This window comes from Hoplias malabaricus, chromosome 16 (genome assembly GCF_029633855.1).
Source record: "Hoplias malabaricus isolate fHopMal1 chromosome 16, fHopMal1.hap1, whole genome shotgun sequence".
NCBI lineage: Eukaryota > Metazoa > Chordata > Actinopteri > Characiformes > Erythrinidae > Hoplias > Hoplias malabaricus.
In genome coordinates this window covers 10245442-10259659 of record NC_089815.1, presented here as the reverse complement: position 1 = coordinate 10259659, position 14218 = coordinate 10245442, and the positions used below count along the sequence as shown (strand labels likewise).

Below are 14218 nucleotides of genomic sequence, written 5' to 3'. Positions count from 1 at the left end.
AGATGTGAATGCCTTGTGAATTAGCAGCAAGCAACCAAAGAATGCCACAAATATAAGTATTTTCTCCTTTAAAAACTGATAACTACTGTGTTATCTTAGTCTAATACAGTTTCAATGCATAACATCCCTTTAGTTCACAAGAAGCATAAAATGTCTCTGAATTTCCAGCGCTACCTTAAATGACGAAGCAATTCCATCCTAGCGACTGTGGCTACTGCAGAATTTAAGGGGGAACTGGACTTTTTGAACAAAAGACACCAGATAACCAACAGAATTCAGCTTCATATCTCAGGAAGTTAGGAACGGGTGATAATATATGATTGTGGAATGCTTTTGAAGGCATGATGTCCTAAATATAACTACGATAAACTCCAGAAGCTCTGAGTGTTCTGATGACATATCAGGCCCTTTAAAGGTCAGAGTGAAATTAAGACATGGGATTCACCCCAAGTGCCACATGATGGAACTCTACAGACTGAAAGATTTGAAAGAAACAAAGTAGACTTTGATGGTCTACGTGGAGCAGTGTTTATTGAAACAGATTACAGATTAATGAGGACACAATCCTTTGAGAGCATTTGGGAATCTTGTTGTAGAAACGTCAAATAATCCCTTTACGCATATTTCACAGGATTACTGAGCCTGGCAACAAAGCACAGAGTGTGTACAGGAGTCAGGAGAGACAGGAGACGAGTGATAGAGGACAGAGGAAATAAAGATAACCACCGCACTTCCAGGTGAATCCTCATCTGTAGTTACAGTGGCCTCAATTTGCCTCAAAGCTTTATGAGACAGATTTCTTCTGGGAGAGATTAATCTTGTCGCCCAAACTCAATGCCATGCCCTACAGGGAAACATACAGGAGAAATTTGTATTAAGCAGCAGGATAACCTTAGAATAATGAACAGTAAGAGACTTCGTTGTGCCGGGCCGAATGGACCAGAATACCCTTGAATTACCCTTGAATCTCTTTCATTCAGAAAGCCACAATAATACTACACAGATCAATTCACATTATTCACAACAATCCATTATTCATTCACCCAAGGCATCACCATCCATCTTTCTCTACACATTGGCCTGCATGATGGATTCTACCCTTTTACAATAGATTGGGTTTTTGTTTCCAGAGAAAGTAAAGAGGGCACAGAATCATTGCCAGTGGCTCACCTGGCTCTTGGCCCGGATGCGAATGTGACCGTTGACTGGGGCGTCTGGCCCGAGGTGGATAGGTTTCTCAATGCTGACATTGGCCAGGGCATCCTCCCCAAAAATGGAGCGAGCATACAGGTTGGCAGCCATGAAGCCACAGATGCCAGAGAGCGCCTGGATTTTAAACACAATCCAGACAAATGCTAATGAGTATGCCTCACTAAACACCAACCAGATGACAGATGAGGAAACATTGAACCTTTGGAAGGCTATAGCATTACCTTCTCTGGAGTCAAGCACTTCATGTTGGTGGAGCTAAGAATGTGCTGAAGATACTCGTTCAGGTCTGCGATGTTGGTGTTTACTGTAACCTTTAGAAAATTAGAGAAGAGGAGAAGCATGTAACATCAAAATGGGCGAGTCTATCATTAAGTAAATCACAAGGAAAAAAACATGGCCTCTGCTCTTGCCTTGTTTTCCCACTCGAATTCGGCCCACATCTGTCTGAACTCTGCGTCTGTGCAGGACGCTGGCTGAATGTAGTCCATGATGTCAATGTGTATGTCACTAAGGACTACACAGTTCCTGTCGCTGGCTGCTCCAGATATATCATACACTGCAAACCATGCAATTAAATCCGTATCACAAGAGGCAGCGAAAAATGAAAAATAGGCATTAAGAAGTAATAATACATATTAAACAGCAGCTGCAAGGACATACCGATATTTCCAAATATGATGCCATTCTCCGTGGAGGCCACTTTGACGTTGGCTTTAATGTTGGCAAAATCATGTGGAGCCAGAGTGAGAGGAGATGGTTTCTCTACCAGTTTAAGGTCTCCTGCACAATTAATAAAAACATTAACAGATTTTAAAACTAATCTAGTGAAATGGAAAGCTATAAAAAGGGGTTCATTTTTGTGAGAACAAAGTATGTACCCAGTGTTGCCAGTTCCAAAGTGCAGTTCTGTAGAGTGTCACTGGTTTGATTGACTACCAACACATCCAACACTATGTCATACTGGTTAACATGGACATAGGCTTCAGCATAGACTGGGTCTGAGAAACCAGTTAGCTGTGTCACCTGTTAGGAAAAAAAACAGAACAATCAGATCTGCTAATTCCTGAACAATTGTAGTGATGGTGGAGCCCTTTGGCATATCCTCAGATAAAATTATCACATTAATAAAGAGTGAAATCACAAATTAACAAAGCAAAGACATTTTATTTTTTATAATTTAATTTAACAGGCCAAATTCTACATATTAGTTAGCATGTATCTGAAAAAGGAAATCTGACATACCAGCAGGCAATCCCTGCTGAAACCACTGAAACGTATGTACCATATTTTTAAGACCCCAAGGACTCAATTACCTGCCTAACCCATTTAGCCCATTTCAACCCACTTTTCACTGAAAATTCTGTCAGCAGATTAACAACGCCATCTGCTGGTCAAACCCCACACACTGCAATTCTCTAGAGCGGCTAGAAACAAGGAGCCAACACTGTGGTCTCCTACCTTGTTGAGTTTGGAGGCGAGAGGGTCAGCTGCCTCTTTCCTTTGTGTGTTGCCCATAGCAGCTAACAGACTAAGCTGGAACTGGTCTTCTTTAGAGGTCATCTCATTCTTAGCAGTCAGCTGCATAAAGGAGATGGGGTCGTCTGCCTGCACTGTTACGTTACGCTTCTCTGATTCTTTCTGTTGATCAAAGTGAGCAAAAAAAACAACTAAAAACATTGCCACGAGCGGACTTGATATTCTGACATCTAATCCGCAGATTCAAATGCATATAGATACAAGTGTGTATACCTTCTGAGAGAGCTTCTCCTCCTCCAGGCGTACAGTGAGCATGTGAGACAGAGATCTGCGGCACTCCTTGTTGAAGATGTCATTCATGAGGGGTGAGCATTCTGACAAAACCTTGAGGCAGAGCGAGATTCTATCCACATCGTCATCTGTGATGGGCTTCTTTGGCAGGGAGGACCTGCCCAAATGGAGCACTGTGGCCATAATCAACATAGCTTCTGCAACAAAGGACTGAAGAGAGAAACAAAGTAGCGTCAGAGCACAGAGAAATCTCTTAAAAAGTAGCTTTTAGAACAACATTCTTGGGTCGTGACATTTTCTCACATTTTGCTTCTTTTTGTCTGGAACAATGGCTACGTAGCGAAGAGCTACTTTAGTGAGCGTGGTGGCAAGAGACGCAGCAACATAAAAGTCTCCATCCATGAGGAAGCCCCTCAGTGGAGGTCTGCAGGACAAAGAAGTGGATACAATAAGACAGAGAACAATCTCAAAACTTCAACAATTAAATTATGTATACATAACAGTGACACAATATGTGGCCTAAAGTTTTTGTTCCCTTCTAGTTGAGATATCAGATATTTTAAAGCAAGCCTATTGCTTACAGAAATTAAATTGCACACTCACTGTTTGTATAATATCCATAGAACAGCCCTGACCAACAGTTTGGGGCACCACACTGAAGTTGCAAGATGCCCAATGCCAAAGTGCTCGCTAAAGGAGTTCAAGTAGTGTGTGACTCTGAACCATGAATCCTCACATAAATGTTCCAATATCTAGTGTAAAGCCTTATAAAACAGTAGAAGCTCTTTATTAGAAGAAATATATAGGAGTCAACATCTTTTCAGCCGTGTAATAGCGCATTTAGGAAGCTGTACCTGTCTTCTTCTTTTTTGGAGGGTCTGGAAGAGCTGAGGGCACTCTGAGTTACATAGGTACCCATTTCAGTGACCAACTTCTGGGCTGGGGCTGCACTCACTTCTTCCTCTGGCTTCAACTCGCCTGCCTCCTTCTTGATTTCATTCTCCACAATGGGGATCTAGAAGCAAAAGATCAAAATGAAAAAAAATACCGCTGCAGTTCTATTGTGTAAACTATTTCCTGATGAACAGATTAATAGAAATGCTTATGAATACAGTTTGTAAATATTCCTGTACCAAATTCTTTTCAAAGTGAGGAAGTCTTTTGCTTATCTTCTAAGTAGAGCTGGTCCAGACTTTCCTGGGGCCCTAAGCAAAATCTGTATAAGGGCCCTCCTACCTGAACTCTGTAAGCTGTTTGTAACAACTGATGATTTTAAGGTGGAATTGAAAAAAGCAAACGTAGAACTGCTTCACTGTTGAAGGTGTAGCAAACACCTCAAATATGCCGGTGTTCATGTGACTGTGTGAAACTTCGAAGAACTCCACTTAGCACTTGGTATCTATGTCATTTCTTACGGTGGAATGGAATAGTAAGGAACTTTGAGTGCACTTTGAGTGTTTGGGGAAGTTTATACGAGTAATATAAAACCATCAGTACATGTTCACTTTTTACATTTCTGCTTCAAAGTTTTGTTCATGATACTGTGGCTCTGCAAGGCTTTTAAGGCTGTGGGGAGCAGATGTGCAGTGCACGCCACCTCTAAATATATCCAAATTCCACGGCTATGTATGTAGAATATTATTTATTAACAATTCAACCTCGAGGTTGCAGGTTACCTCACTACTGTTCCCGCTGGTTAATTTTGTGGAATTTAATATGCTCCTTTCATATCCTGACGGATAGTTTCACTTCATCTTCTGATGATCCACTGACTAACAAATACTCCCTAACGACGCAAGGGGGAGACGAGGAGGCCTTTGTTAATTTGCAGGGATTTACGCAGTGTGTGTAGTGAGCCCATAAGGCGGTCCGGTTCTGCTCCAAGTGACTGTTACAAAGATCATGGTTTTGTGCCGACATCCACAGAACACACACAAATCAAAACAAAAAAAAATTGGGGAAAAGGTCATTTACAATGTATAAACTACACTTAGAAATCAAATGATCTTAGATTAAATTTTTTGGAGTTAACTGTCCTTGTTTAGCATAAGGCTAATAAATACGATGACAAATATTTGTGCTCCATCATCTACCTCAGTGTCACCACCTGAACCCCACACTTGTGTGTGTTCCACCCATAATGTACTTTTTTTTAAACACAGAGAGGTTGTGCACCCACTGAAATCTAGAGTTTACATAAGCATTGATTGTATGAATATTTATATGAATAGAGTCCTCACTCTATAATACTAGCCTTTTTCCCCCAAATTGTTTTAGAAACCCCTTTGTCATGCTTCTTGCAGAACATTTAGAATACATATAGTAAAAACCCTTGTAAAATGTTGTAGGAAACACTACCATAATTTTTACATAATGTAATATGCTTTTATTAATCTTGGCTAGAACTGGCAAATACCTCTCCGAGCGATCTGCGCACTTCTGTCATGACGCTCTGGATATCCTCTTTGGTGCTGCAGTACTCCCCCAGAATCCACAAAGCTCCTCTATAAATTCTGAACCCAGAAAGAGTGTTCTTATAACATATGCCAATTTGGTAAGAAACAGCACATCCTTTAAGATACTGAAAGGGATCTTTGTTTCTCTAGATTGATAAATCTGTTACAAATAAATCTACAACACTGTATTCTCTTCCAAATATAACAAGAGAGTAATAAAGTTCACTCTCTATAGACTTACTTGACTGTTTTGATGGCATGGAAAACCTCCAGCATTTTCTCTATAATGAGAGGCCTGAGGTTATCAAACCTCTGGATGGCCTCCCGTACAAATTCCAACACATCAGCAGCAGCTGCTTCATTCGTGTCACTCAGGAACTCCATCAGCTGAGGGCACACAACACAAATAACATCTCAGTAAAAAAAACGTACTTCTGACCATTGCTATTCACAATACACAAACGCACACATAGATAGATAGATAGATAGATATGTAACCTTATTTACATCCAGATATTTGCAATTAAATTTTCAGTTAAACAACAATTAAATGGTTAAAGAAGTGGAGTGGTTGTGTGTGAAATGCATCTTTCTAGAGAAACGTAGAGTCAAAAATTTAAAGTTTAATGTCCCTAAAACCTCCATAACATAAAGTTGTCTCACTCATGGAGGTGATGCCAGAGGCAAAAGTGTTCCCAAAGGAAACATTTTTAAAGGTTTAAATCTCAAGCACTGAACTGTACAATGAAAATTAAGTGGAATTCTCATTTGGATTTATCACATACACAAAAACACTTACTGTTACTCTGATAGCCATTATAAAGCTGCATATAAATCTCCAGAGTTTATTGGTTAGGTATGTTCTCCAGAACTCAACTTGAAATAAAACTAAAATCAGATGTTTTAATAACTGTGTTGATGCTAAACGCAACAATGCAAAATATGATGGCAGGACAATGTGCCTCTCTGGAGATTAACAGCATGGTAGTGATTTATCATAAGCAAAATCATTTCAGAAATGTTATCTATTAATCCAAGAAGATGGACTAGGTTATAGGTTGTGGGGGTAGCTGTGGCCTAATGGTTAGAGGACGGGAGCTCAATTGACTACTAACTGCTGCCTGGGCAGTGAGGATAGCTGCCCTCCTCTGTGTGTGTCTGTGTTTGTTCACTGCCATGAACGCTCTAAATACATTAGGAAAATTTTATTTTATGTTGTGCAATGACAAACAAACAAAGTTATTACTCACTACTGGGATGACGTTGGCAGCCATGTCTGGGAAGCGCACACTGCAGGAGTGGAGAGTCCGCACAAGCAGCTGCCTGTATTTGTCTGTGTCCTCATGCTCTGTCACATTATTAGTCTTGATCACTTCTTTCTTAAGTACTATAACCAACTGTCAAAGTGTAGAACAGAAGGGAACAATTTTTGATTTTACATGAGCGGTTATAGTTACATATTTTCAGTTATGTTCAAGTATACAACTTATCATTAGAACATTTAAGAACAAAGACTTTGTTATAGACAGGCGTATATATATTTAGACAAATAAATGTTGTTCAAAAGTTCAAAGTTCACAGAATTAAAATTCAATTCAACTGAAAGGTTAAAAGACAAACAACTTAAATATTTGTACAGTTTAGAAAACTTTTATATAGTTAAAATTTATATAGTCTACAGCAGCTGTCACCAAACTTTTAACATTTAAGACCACCTTTTGAAATCTGAATCAAAGAAAGATCTACCATCATAAATGCCAGGCTTAGGCTACTTAAAATAACAAATCTGTATAAATATCCACATTGCCTCCAATAACATAAAATAAAACTGTATATTTACTTCATTAATGTCCAGCTGAGTGTTGGCTGTGGTGGTACTCAGTGCCTAGTGCAAGTGCTACATAGGTGTTTCTGACAAGTTGTCCAACCTATCCATACCTATCCTATAGCAGCTCTGCTCATGTGCCTCATACAATCTTAGCTTACTGTCATTTGCTTCAGCGTTCCAAAACTGTTCATGTCTAATCAAATGTGCAAAAAAACGTATAAGTTTATAAACAATATATTATCACTGCAATTACCTTTAATTACATTGTTTTTCCCCTCAGACGTGGATTAAGACAGTGCATATCTCCTGCTTATACCTCGTTGGAGCATATTCTGAAATGTTTCTTACAGAAACAGATAGGTTTCTTACAGTTAAAGAGCAGCAGCACTATTGGTCAGGATTGTGGATTTGCGTGTAAGAAATCTCAGACACAAACCCTGTGTGACTGTGGCTTTATTTGTCCCTGCTTAACTAGCCAGTAAACTACTGCAGATACAGTATGATGCAGATTTTGTAACTTAAACATGATAACTGAAGCAGCCATTATATATTATGATCAACTTGCATGGTCTTGGCGATCGACTGGTTGGCAACCTCTGGACTAGAACGCATGCTTTTAAAACAGCAAACCAGATTGACACTAAAAAGCAAAAAGAATTTTATATTTGCATTGTAGCACACAGCAACACACCTCCTCCACATTACGGGATGATACCAGGTCCAGGGCCAGCTGCAGCGTCTTCTTCCGGACTTCCAGATCAGGGGTGGTGAGAACTCTCAGGATATCCATTACCAGATCCTAAGATTAAAACAAAGTGATTATCCATCTCGCTACTTCCGGTTTCCTGTTCCTAATAAATGTGCCAATATGACATCTATCTGTACCTGCAGAACACGTTCATGAGTCGGGTGCTCCTTCAGCTCAATGAGCCTGTCCAGGACAATGAGCTTGACGTTGTTATCGCTCTCCTTAATGATCAGATCAATGTAACATTGAGCAGCAGCCTGAAAACACAGGGACAGAGGCAGTTTAATTGAGACTATTCAAATGCTAGGAAATTTAGTTACTGCTCATTGGATATGAAAGGCAATTGCATGTGGTACCTTAATGGCAGTGGGTGCACTAGAAAGGGTGACCAGTGTGCCTGCGGCTTCATATTTTACAGCGGGACTAGAAGACTGCAGCAAGTTGTAGATGCAACGGATGAAACGTGCTCTTTCAGAGGGGTTTGCATGGCAGACCTAAACATTTTGAATTCAAAACAAGATGTTAAGTATAAACTTGCAGGAAAATACCTGACAAAACATGTAAAACATGTAATAAATGAAATGTTTGCAGCAGATTTCTGCATTTCCTGCATGTAAATAGAGCCATATGCCAATATATTCACATTCAATCACATGATGATTCGATCACTGTCGCTGTACAATATTTAATTATTATATATTGTGGTGCAGGAGCACAGCCTTGTGTTGGTCATAAAGGCCCTGACTAGGACTCAACTTATTTTTGATTCAACTTATTAAATCGCCCCCAGAAGTCAAGGTCTATCTAGTTCTCTTTGCAACACGTGTAAATCCCTCACACCACAGTGCATCACACTTTTACCAAGAAAAACATAAGCTGAAAGTCTTTAAGGCGGTAGATCCGACATTTTAAACATTAATACAACAGCAAACAACTAATGTCTATGTAAACGTATAATGGAGTAAAGGAGTCCTGAGCAGAGAATGGATTTACACACACTGTGCTCTCTGCTCTGTTTTCATAGCCAGTCTGGTTCTTTAGTACAAAAAGACCTCCGACAAAGAATGAGACAACACAAAAAATTGTTTCATCACTGGATTGTTTTCCAAGATGGAGGACAATAAAAGATGCAGAAGGCCTCCAATATGACTCTGAATTATAACTGTTCCAATATGTTCTTCTGTGTTTAACAGCCACTTCCACTGGGCTTCCCAAGCCCATGCTGAGAGGGAGACTTGTACTAAACCAATGACCTAGGAATACCAAAATTCTCTCATTTACTACTGCTCATAAGTTCACTCTACTGTGGAAATGGTTCACCTGTAAAGGAAAGAAATACGCTTTGTTATGCTTTTTTCTACCCATTTAAACCCATAAGGAAAAGGCTTAATGCAAAACCAGGACAGCTGGATCTAAACTCATTTACACTTTTCTTTCAAATGCTTTTACTCATAATAACATGAAGCTATTTAACACATTTTATACCTAGGCTAAAGTGTCTAACTTTAAATTAAATGATGATTAAATGATTAAATCTCACCTTATAGATTAGTTCAACAATGACCAGTTGTAGAATGTCTCCAAATGTATGCACTTGATCAATGCAGGTGCTTAGGTAGTCGAGGGCTCTATCCTGGAAACAAACAGAACGAGGTTCTTTTAGGACAAGGATTTTAGTTTTGCACTCAAATTAATACCTGTTCCCAATGAGTGTTGTTACACATTGTGCATTGCTCTATACCTGGTCAGCATGGATCAGCATCATAAAAGCATTTCTCTTGCAACTAGCATCTTTTTCATTTACAAGAAAATCATGGATGAGCTCCGGAGCATCAGGGATCAAATTCTCGAAGTTCCTGAATACAGAGGGAGAAACAAAATCATTACCATGAGACAAGGCGAACAGAAGCAGATAAAGGAAATTCTAGATCAACACCGCTGAGTATTCATCTGAACAGCATAATCAATTCAAATACATTCTTTAAAGGAACACTATGTAGTTTTTCTACCTTAAAATTACAGCTTCTAAAATTATTGTAATGTTCCACTGAGTTGTAATAAAGAGAACAGAGACTTTGAGGCTGCTACGCCGGGTCCACTGCTGGTTTAATGCAGTAAACAACTTCAGAGTCACTGGGTGGAGGACTCTTACGAGAAAAGCATAAGATTTGTGCTGTAAAGCGATATGGGTGATTACCCAGCTACAAGAAGAATCTAACTCTGTACTCCCGGTATAGATATTATGGCAGAGGGAGCAAAGAGGAGAAAGAGACAGAGGTCGTACAAGAGTTAATACGGGATTGAATTTACACAGTAGAGTGAGCTGAACCCAACATAAGGAGGGCACAAGTTGTAGTGGTAAGTAACTTGCATTGTAACTTCCTTTGTGTGTTGCAGTGTTAGTTGGTGATAAATTACGTTTATATACGTTGAGGCTGCTAACTTTAGCTGGATTAGCATACATCAGCTGAAGCCCTGAGAGCTGTTCACGACCAATGTAAATATCACTCGGTGTATGTCTGTCTGTCTGTCTGTCTGTCTGTCTGTGTGTGTGTGTGTGTGTGTGAGAGAGAGAGAGAGAGAGAGAGAGAATGTGTCTTAGTAGAAGCTCCAAAAGTCATGTTACGTGAGTGAGTGTGAGAAAGATAGATGGGTGTGAGACTTCGACAGCACTGTAAACGTGAATTACACTCAGCAGGAGGTAGGGGGAGCTCAGGAGATAAAACATTACATTCATTCATTTTAGACCTTTAAAGAGCTCATATCATGGAAACAATTATTTGCTTTTTAAAGTTAGAAATAGTAGTTACACTTTAAAACTATACCATTTTTAGCTAAATTCAAAACAGGCCTGTTTAAGGAGATGATATGAGGTAAAAAGAAATAGTGCAAAAATTAATTATGGCTTTGTAAATCTTATAAAATTGAGCTCAGGAGAAAGTATTAAACACAGAATTGGCATAAAATGACATATAACACAAGAACCCTTTCAAAAAAAATTAAATGTTTAAAAGTTGAAAACTAAAAATGACACTGTCATGTGCCAAATGACTCTAACATATCTCCCAACCTGTAGATAGTGTAGATGGCAAGAACAGCGTTGCGCCGCACATAGCTGTGGCGGTGCTCCAGGCAGGCGCGGATAGCTGGCATCAGTGGCTCCAGCAGCTCAGACTCCTTCAGCTTGCACAGGAAGCGCAGGGTGGAGCCGCGGATGAACTCGTTGGGATGCTGCAGGTCCTGGATAAAAACCAATCAGCATCTATAGAGCTTCTTTTGCTAGTAAAACATCAATCTCGCTGCATGAAATTTACACTGAACAATTTGGGGACACGTCTAATTGCTGCTATTAAATAGCAATATTATATAATCTAATGATACATTAATTATGTCACTGGGATTTTGGTTGATTGTTTTTGGTGAAACTCTTCTATAGAAATGCATAAGCTGTGTATTATTAGGTTAATAATCCCAACATCAAAACTGTGACTTTATTGTTGATGATTGTAGGTTGTAATAAATATTTCAGATCTTGGAATTTGAAAACAGCAGTCTTGCAAGCTTTGACCAGATTATAAAAACAATGTCTTTCATCCCCAAATGCAATGATTATCTAATGAATAACACTTACCTTCCTGTAGGCATCACAGACCAGGATCATCTCCTGCAGCAGTTTGCCATCAGGAGTTGTTTTGGGCACAATCTCCCAAAACACCAGCAGCAACTTTTTGATGGTGTGGTCTTGAAGAGGGAGCACAAATCTGATGATGGTCATCAAGAGACCTGGCAACTTCTCACCATTGAGGATCATAATGATCACCTTCTTCAAAGCCTCTGTCTTGGCTTTTATTTCCCCCTTCTCTGTTTTTGTAAGAGAATTTAAACAATAGCCAGTTTAACAGTCTTCCCACGACACTGGTGTTAGACTTGATAATCTCTGAAAAATTCTGGACTATGATGTACTTACCTAAATCAGCTTTAAGGCTGACTTCTGAGGGGGGTTCTGAGTCGGTTGGTACATTTATCAGGGTATAACACACATTCTCTGCTGCTGTCATGGTGCCAGACAGATCCTCGTCCTTACCAGAGACACCAGGCAGTGATTATGGATATGTGACTTTCTGAAAGCAAGGTTAACAAAACATTAGGGTACAGAGGATATAACAGCAGAATCTAGACGACTGGGAAGATAATTGAATGAAGTCTGCCAATACTTGGCATGCACATCTACAAAAGCAGTGTTGTCTAGCTCAACAAATAAAAAAATAAAATAAAAATGTACGACAAATAAAACAAACATGTAAGAGGTCCAGGGGAAAGACGTCAAGGAGATCAATGTATGTGTCATGTGCAAGGTGTAAGCGAAATAACTATTATTTACAGTACATGTTTGGGCACCATCCTGTGATCACAGATGAAGGACTAGAGGATAAATGACAAACTGCAGCAACAGCTGAGCCCCTGTGTCTGGATTTGCAGCTACAAGGTGGACCAACAAGGTAGGCGTCTCACACAGGCCAGTACGTGGGCACAGAGAGTATAACTCCAGCAGCACTGCTGTGTCTGATCCAATCATGTCAACACAACAGACACTAACACACTACCACCGCGTCAGTATCATTGCAGTATTGAGAATGATACCACACCACATCATACCTGCATTAACAGTGTGACAGGGGATTTAACAAAGTATGCAGAACAACAGTTGGACTACATTCTGTAACTGTAGAACAACGATGGGCACCTCCATGGTCAGGGGGGCTCATAAAATGGACGGTGAATGTAATGTGGAATCAGTGTTCATATATAAAATGATCTGACCCTGCAGAGTTTGCATATTTTTATTTAGCTGATATAGATAGCATCTTTGAATACTGTAAGTCTGTACACTTGTCTGTTCGGTGTGTTATAGGTCACATATATAAAACCTCATGTGTACCTGATAACACACCTGATAGATGAAGGGACTCTAATAGGTGACTAGCTGACAGGGGCTAGTCAGGCAAAGTTAGCCACACAAAGCAGATTGACAACGCTAAAGCGAGGAACAAGAGCCATTACACATAGACTGTGTGGATATTATCTCACTTCATAACAATGACTTTTTTCTTGCTGCTTGGTGAACGAAGTCGAAAGATAACGTTTTGTTGTTTAAAGGGAAGACCGAGTGTACGGCGGTTTCCTGCTAACCGAACTAGCATTAGCCTAGCCGCTGCCTACGTGGAAACGAAGCATTTAATTACAGCCACAACGTCAACAAGTAAAGCGTCATTCGAGCCCGACATTAAAATAAAACCCCAGTTAGTTAAGTCTCTACCCTGGCCTGAGTAAAATGCGGAGCCGGTCGGTACCTTCACGGCGAGTTTATTCCCTCCGTTCTTCTCCGGTCCTCCACTGATTCTGAATGTGGTTCAGCGCTGAGTGACGTGGAAGCTCTGCCGCTCGGCCACATCAACACTACCGACCCCGAGGAGGGACACGCGTGCGCATTCACAGAGGAGTCATCCGCCAACGAGACGACTCTTTGAACTATCCTTGGGAACCGACTGCTGTTGTCATTTTCCAACATTGCTGATGTTCATTTATATTATTCTTCAATTACCCATTCTGGTAATAAACTAAAACTTTGGAAACTCAGCTTTAATTCAATTGTTGAATGCATAAAGGTCCATCTCTGTCTACACTTTGGCGATTGATTCCTCAAGTTAATAACGTACATAACTCTAGCTGTCTGAATCTGTCTGTTTGGGACTTATAGTGTAGACGTGTGTTATGAGAACAAGGTAAAAACCTTGATTGTATGTTGGAAAGCGTTTGTTTAAGAAATGGAGCCAGGCAGCCTCTGAACAACTGTTTATAAATGTGTTTTTTTCAACTTATGAAATCTTATTTTGTTAATTAGGTGGTACCGTAGGATAAGGTTTAACAATTTAAATTGAAGCTAGACAAAAAATGCAGTATCAATGGATAATATTGCAATTATTTGTGTATTTTTGAAACCTGGAAGGCTACTGAATGAAGAGCCGTTTGGGAATCGAAAGAGAAGGCTGTTATTGGTTCAGTGAGTCAACTCATGTGACTTAGTGGAACGAGCCCTAACGGCCATCATTATGCCTGGAGTGTACTTTTGAGAACTGTCTAGTGCACTATATTGAGAGCAACGAACCAGCTGAGATTCAGCAGTCGTTTTTTGAAAAGGAAAATAGA

The 14218-nt window shown here is 39.9% G+C and overlaps 1 protein-coding gene across 1 annotated transcript; it reads right to left on the bottom strand.

Moving 5' to 3' along the window:
* Window positions 1–514: 514 nt before the first annotated feature.
* copb1 (COPI coat complex subunit beta 1) lies at window positions 515–13499 on the bottom strand. The gene is made up of 22 exons (XM_066647325.1): window positions 13363–13499; window positions 11979–12132; window positions 11643–11872; window positions 11082–11251; window positions 9753–9867; window positions 9552–9644; window positions 8368–8505; window positions 8149–8268; window positions 7955–8062; window positions 6686–6832; window positions 5677–5822; window positions 5396–5492; window positions 3834–3994; window positions 3283–3403; window positions 2962–3189; window positions 2671–2850; window positions 2091–2235; window positions 1873–1992; window positions 1623–1768; window positions 1434–1523; window positions 1171–1326; window positions 515–844 (listed from the first exon to the last, which is right to left on the bottom strand). Exons 2-22 carry the CDS (start codon window positions 12067–12069, stop codon window positions 785–787), a joined length of 2862 nt encoding a protein of 953 aa, XP_066503422.1. The 5' UTR covers window positions 12070–12132; window positions 13363–13499; the 3' UTR covers window positions 515–784.
* Between the last annotated feature and the right edge of the window lie 719 nt (window positions 13500–14218).

Coding starts and splice junctions, on each gene's coding strand:
- copb1 (XM_066647325.1), bottom strand. CDS start 12,069: ATGACAGCAGCAGAGAATGTGTGTTATACCCTGATAAATGTACCAACC. Junction 11,252..11,642: donor TCTGTGATGCCTACAGGAAG/GTAAGTGTTATT, acceptor GTTTTTATCCAG/GACCTGCAGCATCCCAACGA. Junction 9,868..11,081: donor GCCATCTACACTATCTACAG/GTTGGGAGATAT, acceptor CTCTGTATTCAG/GAACTTCGAGAATTTGATCC.